This window comes from Aquarana catesbeiana, linkage group LG08, assembly GCF_042186555.1.
Source record: "Aquarana catesbeiana isolate 2022-GZ linkage group LG08, ASM4218655v1, whole genome shotgun sequence".
Lineage (NCBI taxonomy): Eukaryota > Metazoa > Chordata > Amphibia > Anura > Ranidae > Aquarana > Aquarana catesbeiana.
In genome coordinates this window covers 283042948-283067969 of record NC_133331.1, presented here as the reverse complement: position 1 = coordinate 283067969, position 25022 = coordinate 283042948, and the positions used below count along the sequence as shown (strand labels likewise).

The 25022-nt window shown below is 44.4% G+C and overlaps 1 protein-coding gene across 2 annotated transcripts; it reads left to right on the top strand.

Annotated features, from left to right (window-relative positions):
* The first annotated feature begins 2109 nt into the window (after positions 1–2109).
* On the top strand, positions 2110–24800 carry LOC141104622 (uncharacterized). 2 transcript variants are annotated; one of them, XM_073594274.1, is made up of 9 exons: positions 2110–2258; positions 8018–8107; positions 8232–8329; positions 8459–8558; positions 8851–8946; positions 9046–9147; positions 14511–14608; positions 15551–15629; positions 21708–24800. In XM_073594274.1, the coding sequence occupies exons 2-9, from the start codon at positions 8074–8076 to the stop codon at positions 22556–22558; spliced, it is 1458 nt and encodes a 485-aa protein (XP_073450375.1). In that variant the 5' UTR covers positions 2110–2258; positions 8018–8073; the 3' UTR covers positions 22559–24800. The 2 variants fall into 2 exon arrangements, with proteins under 2 accessions (XP_073450375.1, XP_073450376.1); XM_073594275.1 differs by having other exon boundaries at positions 7969–8107.
* The last annotated feature ends 222 nt before the right edge of the window (positions 24801–25022 follow it).

The window sequence follows — 25022 nt, the reverse complement described above, 5'->3', positions numbered from 1 at the left end:
CCCCCAGTGGAGCCCCCCCTACAAATTCCCACAGCGGCGTGCGCCCCCCTCCCCTACCTCAGAGTCCGCCGGTCTTTTCGAATTCCGCATGGATGGCAAAACCCCCGCCCCTTTCCCTGGCAGCGGGGCGGGGGTAGGCGGAGTGAGGCGGGGCGGAGCGGGGCGGAGGGTGGGCGGAGTGAGGCGGGGCGGAGGGTGGGCGGCGTCGGAGGAGCTCCGTCTAGCCCCCCCCCCCAGCCGTCTTCAAGCTTCTTCAAGATGGCGGCCGGCGGAGACAATGTCTCCACCGGCCGCAGACCTCTAGCGGCGGCGGCGGGCGGCGGCGGCGGCAAAAATCAAAAACCGGATTTTTCGGGACATTTACCGGGACACAAAAAATTCGTGAATGGAGTGTAAGTCCCGGGAATGTCCCGGGAAATCCGGGACAGTTGGCAACTATGGGTCTGCAACTGGTTAAGCAGAGGCCCTAGAGAATAAAATGGTGGGTGTAGCAATTTTTTATGGATATGCATAGAGAAAGGTCCCAAACACTGCACAGCTAGCAAAGCCTTTAGAGAACATGTGAAAGCAGCCTGAGCCAGCTTCATCCAAAGCCACGCCCCCAAGCCGTTTCACCCCGCCCACGGGGCTTAATAATGGAGGTGAGGAGTTAGATGGGCCCCTGCCCAACCAGCACCCATCGCAGAAAACACCAGATGGATTTACCAGAGCGGAGACCTCAAGTTTTAGGAGGTTGCAAACCCGGAAGAAGGCCAAATACGTACATGTATGTGATAATGTCTGTATATTTACTGTGAGCCGTGGGCAGGTGGCTAAAGTGTAAACGAAGCTACATTTTTTTTTTTTTTTTAGATTTTTTTACTGGGTCCAATCGGGAAGACCTCTCACTTCCTGTTTTGGTGACAACACTAGGATTTTGGAACTCTAATGTCACTCCTTGGTGACATTAGGTTTGGCTATGGAAACACTTGTTGATTTAAAGCACAGGTTCAAACCTCTGAAGGACCGCTCCATGTACATATACTGCATCAGGGCGGCCCTTAAGCACAAAAGCATGTACTTGTACGTGATTTTTTTCTTCGGCTCTGGGGTGTGTGCCGCCAGAGCCCTTCTCCCGATGTGATTGGGCACAGCAAGAGCCAATCAGCGGGTCCTGCAGACCCGATGTCCGCGGGAAACCCAGTGATCTTTCCGAGAGAGGCAGAACGGCGGTCTGCCTATGTAAAGAAGGCAGATCGCCGTTCTGCTAGTATGAAGGACACAGATCTCGTGTTTCTGCTAAGCACCAAAAACAAGCTCTATTTGTGGGGAAAAAAAGGACATCAATTTTATTTGGGTACAGAGTCGCATGACCGCGCAATTGTCAGTTAAAGCAACGCAGAGCCGTTTTGCAAAAAAATGGCCTGGTCATTAAGGAGGGGTAAACCTTCTGGAGCTAAAGTAGTTAAAGACAAGAAAGATGCAGCATATAGTGGACATAAAGAGGAATTATACTTTGCTCTCTAGTGGCTTTTACTTTCTTTTCATTCCAGCTCTGCAGCCTATGCAAAAATCTTCAGTATTTAACACTTGCAGGATGGTTGGATGCCTGTCTCCCCTGCTGCATTGCTGTGGTTTCATCCACCAACTGCTCTTTCAATAGAGGACTCAGCAGTGACATAACAATTGGAGGAAGGAGTCACATTGTGTGGTGGGGAACAAAGACATACGACACACCTGGGATGGAGTGTTGAATGATTTGCAGACTGACAGAGTCTGTGGGGCTGAAAGAGGATTGCTAGGAGATGGGTCGTTGGGGGAATGGAGAATGAGGTAAGCAAAAGTTGAATTTGAATAAGAAGCTGGCCGAATAAGAAGATAACTTCAGCTTCATCAATAGACTATATACTCATTTCAATCTTGAATTATTATTGGCTTTAACAATATTTGGACTACAAGAAAATGGCCGCTGCTGCGCTTGAATGAAAAAAATATTTTGTATGAGTTTACCCTCTAGCGGTCGATGAAAGTACAACGATGTTCCTGAGTACGTTTCCCCGTACAGAACACAGTCGGTGATCTGTCAGAATAGCATAGCTGTTGTCTGGTTGCTGTGGTGACGCGCGCGCGCAGAATGAACCACCAGGCGGGGACTGTGAAGCTTAGCGGCCATTTTTTTGTAGCTCAAATGAAGAAATTAGGAAATAGGAGAATTTTCTTCTCTTTTCGGCAGCTGTTGAAGCTGACAGGCTGGAGGTTGTCCGAGCAGTGAGGAGGAGGTAATACTACTAATAATATTCTTATTATGAGAGAAGGGGTGCCAGCACTCTGTGGAGTGAATGGGGGGATCATGTCATCTGAGCAAATTCTCATCTTCCTCTGATGTGTAGAATATTAGATGGGGAGCGTTGCTGGGGCTGTAATCTCTGCAATACCACAATCTGTTCCTTTTAGAAGTATACCCAGCAACGAATACAATTGCTCATGACTCTGTCAGTTGGGAGGTAAAAGTTCATTCAAAATATATGCTGCGTGGTGATTCCAAAATCAGTCTCTTATGGTGACATGACTTGCATAAGTCGGGAAAGTCCGGGGGATGCAGAGAGTATCTCTGGGATAGTATGTAGTATGTACTAAGAGATTGTGTAACCATTGGGTTCACTGTACATCCTTCACGCCTTCTTTATGGCCAACCATTTGTCACGCCTACCTTATGGTCAACCATTTGTCACGCCTACCTTATGGTCAACCATTTGTCACGCCTACCTTATGGTCAACCATTTGTCACGCCTACCGTATGGCCAACCGGTCGTCACACCTACCATATGGTTAACCATTTGTCACGCCTACCTTATGGTCAACCATTTGTCACGCCTACTGTATGGCCAACCGGCCGTCACGCCTACAATATGGTTAACCATTTGTCATGCCTACTGTATGGCCAACCAGGCCGTCACGCCTACTGTATGGCCAACCAGGCCGTCACGCCTACTGTATGGCCAACCAGGCCATCACGCCTACTGTATGGCCAACCAGGCGTCCCGCCTACCATATGGTCAGCCATTTGTCACGCCTACCGTATGGTTAATCATTTGTCACGCCTACCGTATGGTTAAACATTTGTCAAGTCTACTGTATGGCCAACTGGCTGTCACGCCTACTGTATGGCCAACCAGGCCGTCACGCCTACTATATGGCCAACCGGCCGTCACGCCTACTGTATGGCCAACCAGGCCATCACGCCTACTGTATGGCCAACCGGCCGTCCCGCCTACCATATGGTCAGCCATTTGTCACGCCTACCGTATGGTTAATCATTTGTCACGCCTACCGTATGGTTAAACATTTGTCAAGCCTACTGTATGGCCAACCGGCCGTCACGCCTACTGTATGGCCAACCGGCCGTCACGCCTACTGTGTGGCCAACCGGCCTTCACGCCTACTGTATGGCCAACCGGCCTTCACGCCTACTGTATGGCCAACCGGCCTTCACGCCTACTGTATGGCCAACCGGCCTTCACGCCTACTGTATGGCCAACCGGCCTTCACGCCTACTGTATGGCCAACCGGCCTTCACGCCTACTGTATGGCCAACCGGCCTTCACGCCTACTGTATGGCCAACCGGCCTTCACGCCTACTGTATGGCCAACCGGCCTTCACGCCTACTGTATGGCCAACCGGCCTTCACGCCTACTGTATGGCCAACCGGCCTTCACGCCTACTGTATGGCCAACCGGCCTTCACGCCTACTGTATGGCCAACCGGCCGTCACGCCTACTGTATGGCCAACCGGCCGTCATGCCTACTGTATGGCCAACCGGCCGTCACGCCTACTATATGGCCAACCGGCCGTCACGCCTACTATATGGCCAACCGGCCGTCACGCCTACTATATGGCCAACCGGCCGTCACGCCTACTATATGGCCAACCGGCCGTCACGCCTACTGTATGGCCAACTGGCAGTCATGCGTGTTGTATGCCTTACTGTATGGCAGACCAGCCGTCACGCCTACCCTTTGTCATGCCTGCCGTATGGCCAAACCTTTGTCATGCCTGCTGTATGGCCAACCCTTTGTCATGCTTGCCGTATGGCCAACCCTTTGTCATGCCTGCCGTATAACCAACCCTTTGTCATGCCTGCCGTATAACCAACCCTTTGTCATGTCTGCCGTATGGCCAACCCTTTGTCATGCCTGCCGTATGGCCAACCCTTTGTCATGCCTGCCGTATGGCCAACCCTTTATCATGCCTACCATATGGCCAACCCTTTATCATGCCTACCATTTGTAATGCCTACCGTATGGCCGACCAGCCATCATGCCTACTGTATGGCCGATCAGCCGTAACACCTACTGTATGGCCCAGCATCTGTCATGCCTACTGTATGGCCAACCCTTTGTCATGCCTACTGTATGGCCAACCATTTGTCATGCCTACCATATGGCCAACCATTTGTCATGCCTACCGTATGGCCAACCAGCTGTCACACTTACTGTATGGCCAACAAGTCATCACACTTACTGTATAGCCAACTCTTTGTCATGCCTACCGTATAGAGCTGCACGATTCTGGGAAAAATGAGAATCACAATTTTTTTACTTATTTGAAAGACCGCTGCGCAAATACAGTGTGACATAAACTATTGCAACAACCATATAAAAATATAATATACACACACACACAGTGGGGACGATAAGTATTACCCCCATTTAATTTAATTTTTTTCCTCATTAATGTACACACAGCGCCCCATATTGACAGAAAAACACAGAATTGTTGACATTTTTGCAGATTTATAAAAAAAGAAAATCTGAAATATCACATGGTCCTAAGTATTCAGACCCTTTGCTCAGTATTTAGTAGAAGCACCCTTTTGATCTAATACAGCCATGAGTCTTTTTGGGAAAGATGCAACAAGTTTTTCCACACCTGGATTTGGGGATCCTCTGCCATTCCTCCTTGCAGATCCTCTCCAGTTCTGTCAGGTTGGATGGTAAACGTTGGTGGACAGCCATTTTTGGGTCTCTCCAGAGATGCTCAATTGGGTTTAAGTCAGGGCTCTGGCTGGGCCATTCAAGAACAGTCACGGAGTTGTTGTGAAGCCACTCCTTCGTTATTTTAGCTGTGTGCTTAGGGTCATTGTCTTGTTGGAAGGTAAACTTTCAGGCCAGTTTGATTTCCTGAGCACTCTGCAGAAGCTTTTTGTCCAGGATATCCCTGTACTTGGCCGCATTCATCTTCCCCTCGATTGCAACCAGTCGTCCTGTCCCTGCAGCTGAAAAATACCCCCACGGCATGATGCTGCCACCACCATGCTTTACTGTTGGGACTGTATTGGACAGGTGATGAGCAGTGCCTGGTTTTCTCCACACATACCGCTTAGAATTAAGGCCAAAAAGTTCTATCTTGGTCTTATCAGACCAAAGAATCTTATTTCTCACCATCTTGGAGTCCTTCAGGTGTTTCTTAGCAAACTCCATGCAGGCTTTCATGTGTCTTGCACTGAGGAGAGGCTTCCGTCGGGCCACTCTGCCATAAATCCCTGACTGGTGGAGGGCTGCAGTGATGGTTGACTTTCTACAACTTTCTCCCATCTCCCGACTTCATCTCTGGAGCTCAGCCACAGTGATCTTTGGGTTCTTCTTTACCTCTCTCACCAAGGCTCTTCTGCCCCGATAGCTCAGTTTGGCCGGACAGCCAGCTCTAGGAAGGGTTCTGGTCGTCCCAAACATCTTCCATTTAAGGATTATGGAGGCCACTGTGCTCGTAGGAACCTTAAGTGCAGCAGAAATTTTTTTGTAACCTTGGCCAGATCTGTGCCTTGCCACAATTCTGTCTCTGAGCTCTTCAGGCAGTTCCTTTGACCTCATGATTCTCATTTGCTCTGACATGCTCTCTGAGCTGTAAGGTCTTATATAGACAGGTGTGTGGCTTTGCTAATCAAGTCCCATTAGTATAATCAAACACAGCTGGACTCAAATGAAGGTGTAGAACCATCTCAAGGATGATCAGAAGAAATGGGCAGCACCTGAGTTAAATATATGAGTGTCACAGCAAAGGGTTTGAATACTTAGGACCATGTGATATTTCAGTTTTTCTTTTTTAATAAATCTGCAAAAATGTCAACAATTCTGTGTTTTTCTGTCAATATGGGGTGCTGTGTGTACATTAGGAGGAAAAAAAAGAACTTATATGATTTTAGCAAATGGCTGCAATATAAAAAGAGTGAAAAATGTAAGGGGGTCTGAATAATTTCCGTCCGTGTATGTGTGTGTGTATATATATATATATATATATATAATATTTGGGGGCTTCTAAGTAATTTTCTAGCAAAGAATAATGATTTTTAACTTGAAACCAACAAGTGTCAGAAAAAGGGTTAGTCTTTAAGTGGTTAAACTTCCCTCATTTACAGACCGAAGTTCATCCCTTTGATCTAAAGAACAAAACGTTACAATGTTTATAGTTAGCTCAGAGGCTATGGAATGTTGTGAAACTTGACAGACTGCCTGTTTCTTTTCTTTTTTTATTGACAGCTGTCGGCTTGAGCAGAGAACTCTGCATAGAATCAGGAAAATTATTTGTTCAGATCCCGAGGGGGAAATAATTGCGATCTCGATTCTTAACGATTAATCGTGCAGCTTTACTACCGTATGGCCAACCATTTGTAATGCCTACCTTATGACCAACAATTTGCCATGCCTACTGTATGACCAACCGACCATCATGCCTACTGTATGGCCAACCGGCCATCACGTCTACTATATGGTCAACCAGCCATCACGTCTATTATATGGTCAACCAGCCATCCCATCTACTGTATGGTCAACCAGCCATCACATCTACTGTATGACCAACCAGTCAGCATGCCTACTGTATGGCCAACTGTCCATTATGCCTACTGTATGGCCAACCGTCCGTCATGCCTACCGTATGACCAACCGGTAGTCACTGTAAGGAATACTTAGATTGATCCTCCGCAAAGAATTGCAGCCAGACTTCATGGGGGGAAAAAATTATTTAACCCTGGGTTCTCAGATAGCAGATGCCCATTCTGCAAATTCATCTCTAGCCATGCTCCAAACTTTTTTTTTTTTTCACTCCAAAGAGCTGCAGGCTGAGTCATTCCAGGCCTCTTTACATGAACTGCGAAGTGGAAATGACCCGGCCCACAGCTCATTGTAGTAAAAAAAAAGCAAGTTCGGCTACAGATGAGTGTAGAGGACGCCCATGCTCATCTCCAATATTTATAAGTAATCAAACTCATCCTTATCGCTGACCAACAGCCAAGTTATCAACTTTTATTGGAATAAGGACAAGCATATTTTTCACTAAGATGGCATGAAAATTAAAATACATTTAGAAAACAATATGTATCTTCTGAGTCCTGTACTCACAGGAGTATTCTCAATTGTCCCATTAAAACCAAAGATAATGAGTTCTATGTTTTGTAAACCCTCGTTTTTTTTTTTTCTTTTAAAAAAAAAAATAACAAACATGTCATACTTACATCCACTGTGCAGTTCGTTTTGCAGAGAGTGGCCCCGATTCTCCTCTGGGGTCCCTCAGCGGCGCTGGTGGCTCCTTCCCGCATCGAGTGTCCATGTTGGACAAGGCTCTCCTATGGTGGATACCCGTGCAGGCGCGCTCCCGAATCCTGCATCTGTGTCTATTCACACAAAATGCATGACTCGGCCCCGTGCCCCCGGTGCCGCGTCATTGGATTTGATTGACAGCAGCAGGAGCCAATGGCTGCGCTGCTGTCAATCTACTATCCAATCAGGACATGAGACGCCAGCTAGAGCTGGTGTGCTCATTCCCCGCCGGAGGATGACAGCGTTCAGGTAAGTAAAACGGGGCTGCAGCACTACAGAAGGTTTTTTACCTTAATGCATTAAGGTGAAAAACCATGAGGATTTACAACCCCTTTTAAGGTTGTGTTTTTTTTGTTTGTTTTTTTAAATAATTTCAATCTTTTTGTTTGCAGCTTTATCTAATTTTATTCTAAAGCAACATATTTCTGTGTACATGCTCAGGCATATAAAGTAGTTTGCAGTAATTCGAAGGACACAAGGATCTCTACAAGGACATCATGATGGAGAACCGGCCACCCCTCACATCACCGGGTAAGAGGAGACTTTAATTTCTTGTAAAGGAGAGAAGAGTATTAAGGATCCACCTAGATACACACATCCTCTGATATAAAGACATAGAAACAATGTATTCAGTCAGTGTGTGTGTTTCCTACAGATGGATCCAGTAATGTAAACCGACCAGAGAGATGTCCTCGTCCTCTGTATTCCCGGGACTCCACACAGGAACATCAGGAGATCCCTCAGGAGGATCAGGTAAGCAAAACTAAAGATCGTAGAGACACATTTTTGGCCAGATTTAGGGCAGATAGACTAGTAAAGCTTTGCTTTGTTGATATTGTAAATTGATAAAAGGAGTTATTATGTATTGTTTGTCTTACCTAGGTTGAGGGTCTGGTTGTTGTTAAAATTGAAGATGAAGAGCCATATGTGAAGGCCAGTGAGTTGCATATGGAGGAGGAAACCCCTCCAGAGATCAGCACAGGTGAGTAATAAACACTAAATCCAGAGAAGAGTCTCAGAATCTCCTTGTTCAGTCACTACAACAATCTCTTCTTCTCCCCCCTCCTCTGTCAGTAGACAGTAATGGGGAGACAGTATGTGCCCAGTGGGGGAGTCAGGAGACATCAGCATCTATTAGACTTCGGCTCTCCTCCTCACATCATGTCATTGTTTGTTACCAGCCAAGAGACGTGACCAGTCTCCCCCCACACATACTCTCTGGGGTCTCTCATACATCTCAGTACAGGGGGCTTCCCTCTTATCTCTATTCACAGACCCTAGAGACACTCAGAGAGATTTCAAAGTGGAGGAGGAGGAAGGAGGACGTGTGAGGATTAAAGTGGAGGACGTTCCTGTAGAGATCAGCACAGGTGAGGAATAAACACTAAATCCAAAAAAGAGTCTCAGATTCTCCTTTGTAATTACTACTCAGTTGCACAGAATTCTTTAGAGATCATCTTTATTCACAGACCCCGGAAACACCAGAGGGATTCAGAGAAATATCAAAGTTGAGAAGAAAGACAGACGTGTGAGGATTAAAGAGGAGGAGAATCCTATGGAGATTAGCGCAGGTGAGTAATAAAGATGCAACAGATGTAACTGCAGTCTCCCATAGTAACCACATGCTATTTGTTTTACCGAAAACCTGACTAGTCTGACAAAAGAGCCCTTTGGAGTTCTCCGTCCGATGAGAGCAGACCAGAGCCAGTGATCTCCATGAAACTGATTTGACCTTGACAATATGGAAGCACAGTAGTTGTTGAGCCAGCATCTCATTTATACAGTATACCCACTTGCCGCCAAATCACGTACATGTACATGAGTGACTTCAAGTGGTTATACCGGGGTTATGACCAGTGATGCTGTACAAAGTAAAAGCAATGCCAGTGGCTAATTAGCTGCTGGATTACTTTTACAGGCGCTGGAAGGCCCCCCAATCTCGCCGCCCTCCGGTGCCTCTCCCATCCCAGCGGAGAGCCTGGGATCTGATTCGGTGGTTGCACTGGCTTACAATAGAGGTGTCTGGAGATTGGATCATCTCTGATAACTTCTATAGTCTAGGTCTAGGATGAGCATTTTCATCACTTCTGTTAGGGCAGATGTAAACACTTTTTTTCTCATGCTTTCAAGGGTAGAGGAGAGATCTGGGGTCTTATAGACTCCAGAAGTCTCCATAAAGAGGACCTGTCATACTGTAATTCTATCGCAAGGGATGTTTACATTTCTTGTAATAGGTCTAAAAGTGATTAAAAAAAAATGTAGGTCATGTGTGCATATGTAACAGTGTTCCCACCACACATGTGAGGTATTGCTGCAAATATTATAGCGTAAGAGTAATAATTCTAGCACTAGACCTCTGTACCTCTAAAATGGTAACCTGTAAAAATGTTTAAAGTGTCACCTATGGAGATTTTTAGGTACTGTAGTTTGTCACCTATCCACGAGCGTGCGCAATTCTAAAGCGTGACATGTTGGGTATCTGTTTGCTCAGCAGAGGTGAATGCATACGTAGGTCGTGCACGCATCAGTAAACAGTGTTCTCACCACACATGTGAGGTGTTGCCTTGAACGTTATAGCGAGAGCAATAATTTTAGCACCAGACCTCCTTTGTAACTCTAAACTGGTAACCTTTAAAGGCTTACAAAGCATCACCTGTGGAGATTTTTAGGTACCATAGTTTGGCGCCGTTCCACAAGCGTGATATTTTAGGTATCTATTTACTTTTATGTTTCGCATACATGTAAAAATTTACATTTTTGGCAATAAAATTGATTAAGCTAGCAGAACATTATATATTTTCTGAAAGCACAGGCCCTGTAGAATAAAAAAGTGATAGTTGCAAATTTGTGTTTCACATGATATTTGCGCAACTGTTTATTAAACGCAAATTTTCAGGGAAAAATATAATAAAATTAATTTTAGTGCAAAACCACACCATATAATACCAATTTTTGGTAAAAAATATAAAAGACGAGGTTGCATCGAATAAATAGATACCAAACATTCTATGTCTTAAAGTTGCGTGCGCCCGCAATATAGCCAAAAACAATGGTGCCCAAAAATCCCCATAGGTGACGCTTTGAGCCTAGGTTCAGACTAGTGTGATGCGGGAACAAAAAGGGAATCCAGCGCCGCTTCCCGCATCGCTTCTCTCCCACAGGCAGTTCACACTGCCCTCTGCGAACCGCTGCGGGTGTCAATACAATGTTAATGACACCCAAGAACGGTTCACAGATCGCAGTGCGAACTGTGGATTTTTACAGGAATCGGATCGCATGGGTAGAACACCCATGTGATCCGATTCCAGTGCGGGGAAAAACAAGTCCCTGCACCTTTTTCTGTGCGAATCCAATGTGAGTTCAGCCATACAACTGGACGAGTCTGAACTCGCATTGTTCAGACACCGCATGCGATCGGCACCTGTGGTGCGGGTGCGAATCAAATGCGATGTCTGAGATCACACTAGTCTGAACCTAGGCTAAAAGTCTTTACAGCTCATCAGTTTAGAGTTAACTAGTAGCTCTTGAGGTAGAATTATTCTCACTCTGACGTTTGCGGCGAAATGTCACACGCTGCGGTTTACATGAATGTGCACACCCTGGCCTTGCGTGTGTGCAGGGCTACGGGGATGTTCAGCAATTTTTCTTTTTTATTATAATACATTTTATTTATTTATTTATTTATTTTAAACCGTCTTCTTTTATTTTTATATTTATTTTTACTTGATTGCTATCACAAGGGGTTAAAGTGGTTGTACACCCTGCACAACCACTTTTACCTACAGGTAAGCCTAGATTAAGGCTTACCTGTAGGTGCTGGAAATATCTCCTAAACCTCCACAGTTTAGGAGATATTTACAAAAGAGACGTGCACTGATGTCTACGGCTCATGCGCCGTAGACAACGGCGCTGGTGCACTTTAGAAACAGCGATCATGCTGTTTCTAAAGGAGGCCATGCAGTGACTGCTGGCTCCCGCTCCCATGCGCGGGAGTGATGTCATCACGGCTCTGGCCAATCACAGCCCTGGAGCCGCGATACCCGGACGTAACTCAGGGACGACATATCGCCGGCCGGTGCTGTGTCGGGCACCACGGCGGGGTCTTCGATCCCAGTTGAGTATTATATAGTAGCTCATTATGCCTTTTGTCTTGCAGGTGTTATTTTTTCTATTTTTTTCCAAAGTGGGTTTACAACCATTTTAATGAACCCCTGTGTGATAGCATTAGGCAGGTGACAGGTACTCTTTATGGAGACATTAGGGGTCTAATAGACCCCAATGTCTCCCCTGCCCCTCACACCATCTAACCAAGCACCGATGGACTTGGTTAGAAGTGTCCCCTGGCTGTGCTGGCCAGGAAAGGATGCATCTGTAACCAGAAGGGACCTCCCTTCCTGTTTCACTGTTTGTATGTGAGATCGAGGCATGGATTTTCCTCGGTCCCACTGCAATCTCTTCCCTTGACCAGCAGCGCCGGCTACGCCCAAAGAGCTGAACTGGTTATATTGTGTTTGTGTGCATTAAAAATCATACAAGTGTAGTTTTTCCAAAAAAATTGCGTTTGGAAAACTACTGCGCAAATACCGTGTGACATAATAAATTGAAACGACCATTTTATTCTCTAGGGCCTTTGCTATATATATATATATATATATATATATATTATAATATAATGTTTGGGGGTTTAAAGGAGCTTTCTTACAAAAAAAAAGTGTCAAAATAGGCCTGGTCTTCAGGTGGATATTATACATCTTTTGAATTTTTGAGGCATGTCATCCCACATTGCTGCTGAAGGCATCCCTCAGATTTTGTTCTGATTGGACAGTAAGGATGAGCTCCTAGGTGTTCACAAGCCCCATGTGCCGAGCCCGCTAGGAAGTCGGCACTGCACAGCGCTAATCACAGCGCAGTGAGACATTTCCTGATCTCTGCAGCCGCACATCGGGACAATGTCTCACTGCCTGTGATTAGCGCTGTGCAGTGCCGACTTCCTGGCGGGCTCTGCACGTGGGGTTGCGAACACGCCGGAGCTCATCCTTACTGGACAGTATTCTTTTGCTTTCTGCATTGGCCCTTCTCTCTATTGATTTGTAGTTACGATTGGTGATCAATCCTTATTGCAGTCTTATAGATGTGACCATGCATAGGTTGGGGTGCCGCTCTAGACATGCGTCTTAAGGCCCCATTCACACCTCAGCATTTTGTAGCTTGAAGCTCGCTCCAAAACGCTGGAAAGAAAAAATCAATTATTCTCTCTGGAGATGGTTCACATCCTCACTACAAGTCGCATGAAGCTCAAAGTTCTAGAGCTTTTCTTGTAGCTCAGATTGGCCTTCCTTGTGCAGCAGCCCCCCCAATAATTACCTGAGCCCCATCTCGATCCAGAAATGTTGCAGGAGAGACTTGACTGCCCGGGACTCTCCCTTCTTATTGTTCGAGACAGCAGCGAAGCACCATTGGCTCCCTCTGCTGTCAAAGTCAGTGAGCCAATGAGGAAAGAGAGGGGCAAGGCTGGGCTGCGGCTCCGTGTCTGAATAGACAACGTTTTCTGTGGCTGGGCTCGGGTGCCCCCATAGCAAGCTGCTTTCTGTAGGGACACTCAACAGAAGGGAGGGACCAGGAGTACTGAAGAGGGACCAGAGAAGCGGAGGATCTGGGCTGCTCTGTGCAGATCCATTACACAGAGCAGGTAAGTAGTATATGTTTGTTTTTTAACAAAAAAAAAAGACTTTAGTATTACTTTAAATATTAAATATTATTATAATATCACTAAAAATCATCATAAATAAAATAAATTCATAATATGTAATAATGTTTAATAATTACCCCCTAACCTTAAAAAATAGAGCTGGGGTGTTAAGGTTAGGGATTAATTATGTATGCATGTATGTATGTACACTATGTGCTTATTTATTATTACATACTATTCATTTATTATTTATGATTATTTTAATTTTATTTTACATGTATTCATTTATTATTATTAGTAGAAATGGCAGTATTATTAACACCCTGACCATAAAAAAATACATAAGACAATAAGTAAAATATTAACCTCTAACCCAAACTCTAACCCCTTACCCTAACAACCCCTTTAAAAAAATAAAATAGTAATAATAATACAAAAAAAATAAAAGGTGGTGGAAAAGCTAAAAAAGCTGAAAAACCTAGCAACAAATGATGCAACAGATGAGGTTTTTCTCTATTGGCTAATAAAAAATGCCAAAGCTCAAAAACGCTGTATAAAAAGCACATATACAGACCAAAATCATGCACAAAATTACTGAAAAAAAACACTAAGCTCAGGTGTGAAAGCAACCTTTGGGCTGGGTTCACACTAGTGCAAATTTGGATGTGGGTTTCCTCGCATCCAATATGCGTCACCGGAGAGTGTGATTGGCTCTCAATAGAGCCAGTTTACACATCTCCGGGGCGGCCGTGGAGCGCACTTCAGAAGAGTCCTGTGCGTCTTTGGCTTTGTTTCAGGTCCAAATTCAGCCAAAAATTTGGACCTGAATTGGTGAACTGGGACGCACCAGGCCCCCTGCTGCGAGTCACACCACACACAGTGTGAACCTAGCCTGAAGGTCCACTGACTCCTACTATCGTGCAGGAGGAACAAAGAACTCATCCTGATTCTATGCAACTGGAAAACATCCAACTGCCGTACATCAGCTGAGCTGAAGTGTAAATTACTAAACGGCTTCAGCTGGGTTCCATCCAGGCTACGCCGACTGACGCGTTCCACCCCTTCCATGGCTAAGCCCTGGTAATGGGGCGAAGCGCGTTGTTGTGTGGCCTGGATGGAGCGATGCTGAAGCTGTTTACTATTTCACACTCGGGCTGAGCTGGTGTGCGGCGGTTGGGTGTTTTCTTATTAGGAGTCCTATAGATGTGATTCATTTTAATGAGACGATATGTCTATTTCTTACAGGTGTCTATAGCAACGGAAATAAACAAGAGAGATGCCCTGGCCCCCTTTATTCTTGGGATTCCCCACAGGAACATCACAGGATCCCTAAAGATAATCAGGTAGATAGAAAAATCCATGAAATAAAACAGTGAGGGAAATGAGGATTCTTGGGGACCAGAGTCGCTATTGTTATATACTGTAAAGAGGGCTTGTAACCCAACCAAAAAAAAAAAAACTTTCTAGCAATACACAGCAAACTGAGCATGTGCAGAGTGCCTCCCTGGGCTCTGTACTATCAGCGAATGGATTGGGGACAGTAAAAGAAGGGGAGGATCAGAGGAGACAGAATCAAACGGCCTTTTTACACAAAGCAGAGGATTAACCCCTTAGGTTGCACAGTGAGTATAACAAGCAGGATTTACTGCATATACAGACTGATTTTACTGGTGTGGGATTAGTAACACTTTAACGTTTATGCAGTAATGCTGAGATTGGTTCTCAGTTGTATCGTGTTGAGATCTGTACATGTACCACATATTATTGTGATTGGGAAATGTGTGTTGGTTTGTATCAACGTAATGGCAAAAGCAATAAATCAAAAAAAAAAAAAAAATCTGTTCAAAAAAAAAACAAATGCCAAAGTGTTACTGTGAGTATTTTATTTTTAAATCAATATAATAATAATAATAATAATAATAATAATTTATTTTGATATAGAAAGAGACCCCTTTCTGATGCATGGGAAAAAAAATAAAATAATGTCTCTCTTCCCCTCTATAGACTCACTTATATAGTCAGGAAAAAGCCTCAGCTTTTAGATATTATCTGGGGACCATGGGTTGCATCCAATATAAAGATATTAAAGAAAGCCGTATGTGTTTCATAAAATGATATACAGTGTGTATTGCTCTGATGTTTGTAATGACAAAATTGTGAGCAACTAGATAGGCCTATTGCAGCAGTGGAAACATTTACTCTGGTCTGCATGGGGTGTGCATGTGTTGCAATGACTAATATTTTAAACTTTATTCTAATTATTTATATCATGTTATGTTATTCAGAGGGAAAGTTTGGTCAAAGTCAAAGAGGAACTAGAAGAAACATTTGTGGGCTGTAATGAGCTTCCAGAGATCGGTGCAGGTGAGTAATAAACACTCATTCCACAATGTATTAAAAAAAAATGATTGTGATCGTTGCAATGTAAGAAGATAGGATAGGGAGGACTTATAATGCTCTATTTTCTTCAACCTTGAGATCTGTAACACTTCTATTCCATTGTCACTTAAAGGGGTTGTAAACCCTCAAGGTTTTTCATGTTATCATGTTGTCATCCACCAACTAGGACGAGCACAGCAGTCTCGGGTCCTCATTGGATAGATTGATAGCAGCAGGAGCCATTGGCTCCCGCTGATTTAAATCAAATTCAGTGACAAGGGGCGCAGGGCCGAGTCCTGCTGTCTGTGTCAATGGACGCAGCAGCAGGACTCAGGAGCGCGCCCGCACGGGTGTCCCCTTGGAATGCGGGTCTCCAAGGGGGCACTCGATGCGGAGAGGAGCCAGGACCGCCGATGGGGGACCCCATAAGAGGAGGATTGTTATTTAAAAAAAAAGAAACTAACCTTTACAACCCCTATAAATACTAACCTCTGCAGCAATAGCACAGGGCCACGAGGGGGCAGTACAGTATACATGAGTGTACAGAGCCTGCGTAAAATTGGAGCCACATCTGCTGCGTTCAGCTGCCTGTGGAAAGCAGTTACAGGATGCGGCTACAAGCAGGTATACGCTGGTGAACACGCTCAGGCTGCATTCACATTTTGGCATTTTGAATTGCGGGCATTTTGATTTGCTGCGATTCTGCCCACGATTTCAAATCGTTGAGGTGTAAATGATGAATCACAGAACGCACATTTGAGATTCCATTCATATGACTGGCACCTAAAATCGCGGTGCGGTTCTGCCACGATTGTCACAAAATAAATCGCGCTGCAAAAGCTTGTCACCCTAAAAAAAGTTCAGGAGCTACTTTTGGCCGAAATGTCTCCCATGATGTGGGTTGCTGTGATTGCAGCGCGACAATCGTGGCAGAACCACACAGAGTTTGTAGGTGCTATTCAAATAAATGGTACCTAAAATTGTCTTTATGCGATTTGTCATTTACACCTTGGTGCTTTGAAATCGCGGGCAGAATCGTGGCAAATCTGCCCGTGATTTAAAACACAGAGGTGCATGCAGCTTCACACACATGGATGTACAACCCTGGACACAGGATGTCTGCGTCTAGGGTTGCATGTTCCTTTGAATATTTATACAAGTACCAGCGTTTACCTAGATCCTGTAATTGCTTTCTGTGGGCAGCTGTATGCAGCAGATGTTGCTCCCAGGGAAGACTTTACGCATATTCTGCACACTTTTCCATGCTGTACAGCCTCCTTGCGGCCATATGCATGAGCCCCAATCCTGCTGTAGATGGCAATCAGCATGTGCAAAGTCATTTATTTTTAAATCTTGTTTAGCCTTCTTTTACAATATACTGCATTTTTATGTTTATGTTTTTTTCAAAAGTTGTGCCCCCCACAGCTGCATTTCCTGCTTGGTACACGTGAATTGGCACTATAGTTCAGTGCCCGGTGGTCAAACTACATGTCCTACAATTCTCTACATGTCCCGACAGTATGCCTTCACTACATGTCCTACATGTCCTACATGTCCTGACAGTATGCCTTCACTACATGTCCTACAATTCCCTACATGTCCCAACAGTACGCCTTCACTACATGTCCTACAATTCCCTACATGTCCCAACAGTACGCCTTCACTACATGTCCTACAATTCCCTACATGTTCCAACAGTACGCCTTCACTACATGTCCTACAATTCCCTACATGTCCCTACAGTACCCCTTCACTACATGTCCTACAATTCCCTACATGTCCCGATAGTATGCCTTCACTACATGCCCTACATGTCCTGACAGTATGCCTTCACTACATGTCCTACAATTCTCTACATGCCCCCACAGTATGACTTAACTACATGTCCTACAATTCTCTACATGTCCCGACAGTATGCCTTCACTACATGTCCTACAATTCTCTACATGCCCCCACAGTATGACTTAACTACATGTCCTACAATTCTCTACATGTCCCGACAGTATGCCTTCACTACATGTCCTACAATTCTCTACATGCCCCCACAGTATGACTTAACTACATGTCCTACAATTCCCTACATGTCCCGACACTATGCCTTCACTACATGTCCTACAATTCCCTACATGTCCCGACAGTATGCCTTCACTACATATTCTACAATTTCCTACATGTCCCGACATTATGCCTTTTACTACATATCCTACAATTCCCTACATGTCCCAACAGTATGCCTTCACTACATATTCTACAATTCCCTTCATGTCCCGACAGTATGCCTTCACTACATATCCTACAATTCCCTACATGTCCCGATAGTATGCCTTCACTACATGTCCTACATGTCCTGACAGTATGCCTTCACTACATGTCCTACAATTCCCTACATGTCCCGATAGTATGCCTTCACTACATGTCCTACATGTCCTGACAGTATGCCTTCACTACATGTCCTACAATTCCTTGCATGTCCCGACAGTATGCCTTCACTAAATGTCCTACAATTCCCTACATGTCCCGACAGTATGCCTTCACTACATGTCCTGACAGTATGCCTTCACTACATATCCTACAATTATCTACATGTCCCAACAGTATGCCTTCACTACATGTCCCAATAATATGCCTTCATTACGTGTCCTACAATTCCCTACATGTCCCGACAGTGCTGTATTGCCCCATACACACGGTCGGACATTGATCGGACATTCCGACAACAAAGTCCATGGATTTTTTCCGACGGATGTTGGCTCAAACTTGTCTTGCATACACACGGTCACACAAAGTTATCGGAAAATCTGATCATTCTGAACGCGGTGACGTAAAGCACATACTTCGGGACTATAAACGGAGCAGTAGCCAATAGCTTTCGTCTCTTAATTTATTCTGAGCATGCGTGGCACTTTGTCCGTCGGATTTGTGTACACACGATCGGAAATTCCGACAACGGATTTTGTTGTCGGAAAATTGTATAGCCTGCTTTCAAACTTTGTGTGCCGGAAAATCCGATGGAAAATGTGTGATGGAGCCTACACACGGTCGGAATTTCCAAAAACAAGGACCTATCACACATTTTCCGTCAGAAAATCCAACCGTGTGTGCAGGGCATTAGCCTTGACTACATGTCCTATAACATACTACATGTCCCGACAGTATGCCTTCACTACATCTCCTATAACATACTACATGTTCTTACAATATGCCTGGATAGGAGGGAAGCAGGAGGCGTATGAACACGCTTCTCAAACCACAATTCTCTGTACGCAGAATATGAGGCTTGAATTCTCCTCCTTTGCACTCACATGGGGAGAGGAAAAGGTGTGCACTTCATGCTAGAGGAGGTCAAAGGCCCACACATGGTACTGGATTACATCTCTTCTTTTAGCTCCTCAATGTTTCATCCATTCTGGATTCATTTCATGATTGTGGTGATTACTCTGCCAGCAGCTTCTATGGCGGGGCATTGCGGAAGCTGTCCACCTAATTTCGTTAACATTCATGTTTCTTTAAAGCCCATCTGACAGTAACCCAAAACATTCTCACTTGCAGTGGAGCTCTGTGCCCACACTACAAGGGTTAACTGCTAATTCAGGCTAGGGGAGAGTAAAAGAACTTTTGCTTACCTTATTCTCCATTCCCCCAACGACCCATCTCCTAGCAATCCTCTTTCAGCCCCACAGACTCTGTCAGTCTGCAAATTATTCAACACTCCCTCCCAGGTGTGTCGTATGTCTTTGTTCCCCACCACACAATGTGACTCCTTCCTCCAATTGTTATGTCACTGCTGAGTCCTCTATTGAAAGAGCAGTTGGAGGATGAAACCACAGCAATGCAGCAGGGGAGACAGGCATCCAACCATCCTGCATGACAAGTAATTATTCCTGCGCTATCATGTAAGGAGAATAGAACAAGATGGAAAAGCTGCCTGCACCGGAAGGGGTATACCTCAACCCAAATAGTCAGAAAGATGTAATAAAGGAGGTGGTGCTGCGCTAAACCAATAAGAAATGGTAAAATTCGGACAGTCCCAGAATAAATGATATGTTGCTACGGATAGTGAGAAAAACTGCAAATAAGTAAATGGAGCTCTCACATTACACGTGGGTCAGTACTAGAACTGCCCATAAAATATTACATCAAAAGTAGTGATATAATCTGATAAAAACATATAAATGGTAAAGTGCACAGTGCATAAAATGACACTTACAAGCAATAAAACATGTGCAAAATATATGTGCAAAAATGCAAACTGTGAAAAAAATTTCATGTGCAATCTCTATAATCCATAGGCATACATGTGCAAATGTGCAAAGGATAAAACAGTGAACAATACACCGCGGTGTATGTCGTGCACACAGCGCAGTAAGCCGCAATATAAACGTGCCAGCCAAAACTGTATATATGTCATAGAAAATGTTCAAATCGTTCCTTGATGTGCAAAATTATAGTGACTCGTTCCCATATAGCAGGTATCACAGTGGGGTGCTCAGGTGAAACAAAGGGTTGGTGGTATCTTCTTCATGCATAGAAACACACACTAGTAAGCAGTGGCCCCTTACCTTCAGGTAATGAGGTAACAGCAAAACATGGGTAATGGTGATGGCTGTCTCTTCTTATGGTCCTGGGTAAAGAAGTATTCTCCAGGGACCCTAGTCCCTCAATATTTATTGGGGGAATGAGACAAGCAGAAGGAAATGCCAGATAGTGTAATACTGGTTTTAAAGTCTAAAAAGTTTTATTCAGACATACAATGGGTACTCACATCAGAAGCAGGGTAAAAACAATATGTCTCCAACGAGCGGCGAGCTCGTAAGCCAATGTCAGTAACGAGTGCCTCTCCCGTCACTACGCGTGACGTCACACACCACGTGACTTCATCAGGGCCCTCTGCTTAAACGTTTGTGGACCGCCCACTGTAGTTATACTGCGGCAGGGTGGCCACTCAGCGCCAAATCATGTACCTAGTACGTAATCTGAAATTTCCAGGTCTGGGGCGCGTGCTGCTGGTGGGCCACTCCCGCTGTGATCACACACAGTGGGAGCCCAGCGGCGGGTACCGCGGACTCGATGTCCGCTGGCACCCACCGATTGTTCAGTACACAGGCAGTTTAGTATACAGGCAGAACGGCGCTCTGCCTATGTAAACAAGGCAGAGCACCGTTCTGTCAGTAGGGAAGGCATTGATCCTGTGTTCCTGCAAAGCAGGGACATGGATCCATGCCTTCCCTTAGTGAAAGTACCTCCCCCCGCTGTACACAAGCACTGGCTAGGCACACAGTTAACTGTTTGATGGCCCCTGATGTTAACCCCTTCCAGGCAGTGTCTTTAATACAGTAACAGTGCATATTTTTTTAGCACTGATCACTGTATTAGTGTCACTGGTTCCCAAAAAGTGTCAGTTAGGTGTCCGATTTGTCCTCTGCAATATCGCAGTCCCAGTATAAGTCGCTGATCGACGCCATTACTAAAAAAAATATATATATATCCGATAGTTTGTAGACGCTATAACTTTTGTGCAAGCCAATCAATATACGCTTATTGAGATTTTTTTTTACCAAAAATATATAGCAGAATACATATTGGTCTAAATTCATGAAGAAATTAGATTTTTTTTTCTATTCTTTTTTATCGGATGGATTTTGTAGCAGAAAACAACAAATATTATTTATTTTTTTTTTTTAGTTTTTTGCTTTTTATTCAAAATTGACTTTTTTTTTTTTTTTTTTTTTGTTTATAGCGCAAAAAAGAAAAACCACAGAGGTGATCAAACACCACCAAAAGAAATCTCTATTTGTGGGGAAAAAAGGACTCAAATTGTATTTGGTACATGACCGCGCAATTGTCAAAGTAACGCAGTGCCGTATCATAAAAAATGGCCTGGTCATGAAGGGCAGTAAATCTTCTGGAGGGCAAAGGGTTAAAAAAAATATAACGTTTGGGGGTTCTAAATAATTTTCTAGTTAAAAAAAAAAATGCTGATTTTTACATATATGTAAGAAGTGTCATAATTGGCCCGGAGCTGAAGTGGTTAAATGATTCCTTCTCATTCCTTCTTTCCTACAGATGGACGTTACAGAAGTTACGAAACACAGCCCATTATCTGTCCAGAGGGTGACTTAGAAGACGATGACGTCACAGACAACTCCTCAGATGAAATGCCTATTACCTCAAGCCCTCAGTCGCCCCTCCCCAGCGCGGACTCGTCTTCTCCAAAACGCTTTCCCTGTTCTGAGTGTAAGAAAAGTTTCATCAAAAAAGAAAACCTTCTTACGCACCAGCGAATTCACAGAGGGGAGGACCCATTGTCGTGTTCGGAATGCGGCAAAAGTTTCATTTGGAAAAGGCAACTGGTCATACACCAGAGAAGCCACACTGGGGAGAAGTCGCTTTCCTGTTCGGAGTGCGGGAAGAGTTTTAGCGAAAGGTCTAACCTGGTCAGACACCAAAAGAGCCACTCGGCCGAGAGGCCGTTCGCTTGCTCGCAGTGCAGCAAATGTTTTACTGACAGAACGAAGCTCAACAACCACCAGAGGACTCACACCGGGGAGAAGCCATATTCGTGTTCCGAATGCGGGGAGCGGTTTTCGCGGAAGTCGTCTCTTACCAGGCACGAAAAATTTCACAGAGGGGAGAAACCGTATTCGTGCACGGAGTGTGGGAAATGCTTTACCGAACGGGCAAACCTTGTGACGCATTACAGGACTCACACTGGCGATCGTCCGTATTCTTGTTCCAAGTGCGGGAGGGCTTTTAAGCAGAGATCTGACCTGGTTAGACACGAGAAAGTCCACTTACGTTATCAGTGGCTCTTCTGTTCTGAATGCGGGCAGCAGTTTGCGCTGAAAGACTCTCTTATAGCGCATCTTCGTACACACATTGCGCAAGAGGTTTCTGCCTCAGGAAACAACAGTTGAGTTTTGCTAGGTGCTCACAGACCTTTAAAACTGACCATTAGTCAGGCCATCGGGTGCTCACAATACTAATTCTCCACTAATTAAAGCTGAACTAAACCCTCTTCTCCTTTTCAGCCTAGGAAGCTGCCATCTTGGCCTCTGATCTGCAGTTGCCATGGTGCTGCACATGTGATCAGTTATGACACCAGACATTTCATGGATTGACAGTTTGAGAGCACAAGCAAATGTGATGGTTAACATTCCCAGCATGCCTTAAAGCGGAACTAAACCCTCCTATCCTTTTCAGCCAAGGAAGCTGCCATCTTGGTCTCTGTCTGATCTGCAACTGCCATGGTGCTGCACATGTGATCAGTTATGACACCAGCCATTGGATTATTTAACAGTTTGGTTGAGAGCACAATCAAAAGTGACAGTTAGTATTCCCAGTTAGCATGCCTTGAGTGCAACTGTTTTTTGAAACCTTTAAATCAATGTGTTTAATTCCTCTTTAATGACAGAACACTCAAGCACCTAGTGCATTCAAGGATCTATCTAGAGGTAATCCATCAGTCTCTTCTATGTCTCCGGGACTTTGCTGATGAGACCTGTGCATGGGCTGTGTTCCCATCGCCTCTGCTGGATTTTTTTTTTTTTTTTTATGAGACTAGAGGATAGGAAGAACCGGAACACACAAAGGAATAGAGTTGGGAATTATGGTAGAGAGAGATCTAATTGGTGGCATATCGATGACTTCTAGAAAGACAGGAGCTGAATCAGCTCACCAGGCTCCACCAATATTTTTAAAAGAGGTGTTTTAGGTACTGATTTAAAGTGGTTGTAAACCCTTATATATACCCAGTGATGTGACCAATACACAGAGATGAAACAAGTCCCCCTACATAGGTTGTACCTGTTTATCTGCAGTCTTCTGTACATTTGTTCAAAGTCCAGAATTTATAAAGCTTGTCTGAGCTTTCAGAAAAAATAGATGAAATTACACACTGCAGAGCTCAGTGAGGAGAGCTGAGTGGTGGGAAGAGACACACCCCACTCCACACAGCACACAGGAACAGAGCTGAGGCCGTCAATCAAAGACTTTGTGCTGGAGCTCCCTACCCTGTCACCGTTTTTATCTTGGTTTCAGAAGTGGCTGGTGCTGATAGCAGAGGAATGAGGCAGTAGACAGAAATGACACTTAGTACACATTATAGAACAGGGGTCCCCAAACTTTCTAAACAAAGGGCCAATGTACTGCCCTGTAGACTTTAGGGCTTTTTTTCTGTGAAAAGAATAGAGCTCCATCAATGGTGTCAATGAGAAGAATAATGTCCCATCTTTGGTGTCAGTGGAAAGAGTAAAACCACATCTTTGGTGTCGGTGGGAGGAAGAGCTCTTCAGTATTGTTGTCAGTGGGAGGAATAGTGCTTCATATCAGTGAGAGAAATAGTGTCCCAAGGGCAGGATGAAGGCAAACAAAGGAGCGGATCCAGACTGCGGGCCACAGTTTGGAGATCACTGCTAAAAAGGGATATGCTTTGCTCATATTTCATGTCTGAGGTTTACAGCCACTTTAAGTATAAACTAAGCATCTAAAGGACCTGCACATATCTAAACTCTGAGAAAACGTAAAAAAGAATCTGCCCACACCCTTTCCTTTTTGATTCTCCCTTCACAATGCTTTCCTTCCACCCTGTTCGTCTCTTGGGGCTCTCAAAAACACCCAGTACTCCTGGGTATGGGGGAACATGTGACATCCCGTTCCTCCTAGGATGTCTGGAGATTGGCTGCTTGACAACTGTCAAAAAGCAGGCCGTCCCTATGATGAGACAAGAGGTGCCATGTTTGGTCACATTGGGGGGGGTGGCAGTTAGAACACCATATTGGTTGTGCTTTATTCTCGCCTGGTGCCCCCTTCATTAGTATAGTACAGGCAAGAATCGCATGCTCTTTGTACCTAAAGAGTAACTCCACTTTTGTTGAGAAAAAAAACACTCCTCTCTCTGTGAATTAAGTAACAAACTTTGTTGCAGATTCCTACCTTCTGTTATTCTGAAGAAATAGTTGTTTCTCGGTGTCCACGTGGAAAGTGAATCTAATGGGAGTGATTTCATAATTATCAATTAGTTGGCTGATCAATCAGGGCTCTGAGGAAAGTGGCAGGGTCTTTAGATGTTATGTCAATTTGGAAGTATATCATGAAAAATGACATTTCTGTGGCAGGGAATGCCCAAAATCTTAATTGTATTCTTTATATATATATATATATATATATATATATATATATATATATATATATATATATATATATATATATATATATATATATATATATATATATATATTACAATATACAGTATCTCACAAAAGTGAGTACACCCCTCACATTTTTATAAATATTTTATGATATCTTTTCATGTGACAACACTGAAGAAATGACACTTGTCTACAATGTAAAGTAATGAGTGTACAGCTTGTATAACAGTGT

Bases quoted from the DNA above. Each gene is read 5' to 3' on its own strand.
- LOC141104622 (XM_073594274.1), top strand. From the start codon at position 8,074: ATGATGGAGAACCGGCCACCCCTCACATCACCGG. The intron at 8,330-8,458 runs GTAAGCAAAACT...TGTCTTACCTAG, and splicing joins AGATCCCTCAGGAGGATCAG to GTTGAGGGTCTGGTTGTTGT. The intron at 8,947-9,045 runs GTGAGGAATAAA...CTTTATTCACAG, and splicing joins TCCTGTAGAGATCAGCACAG to ACCCCGGAAACACCAGAGGG.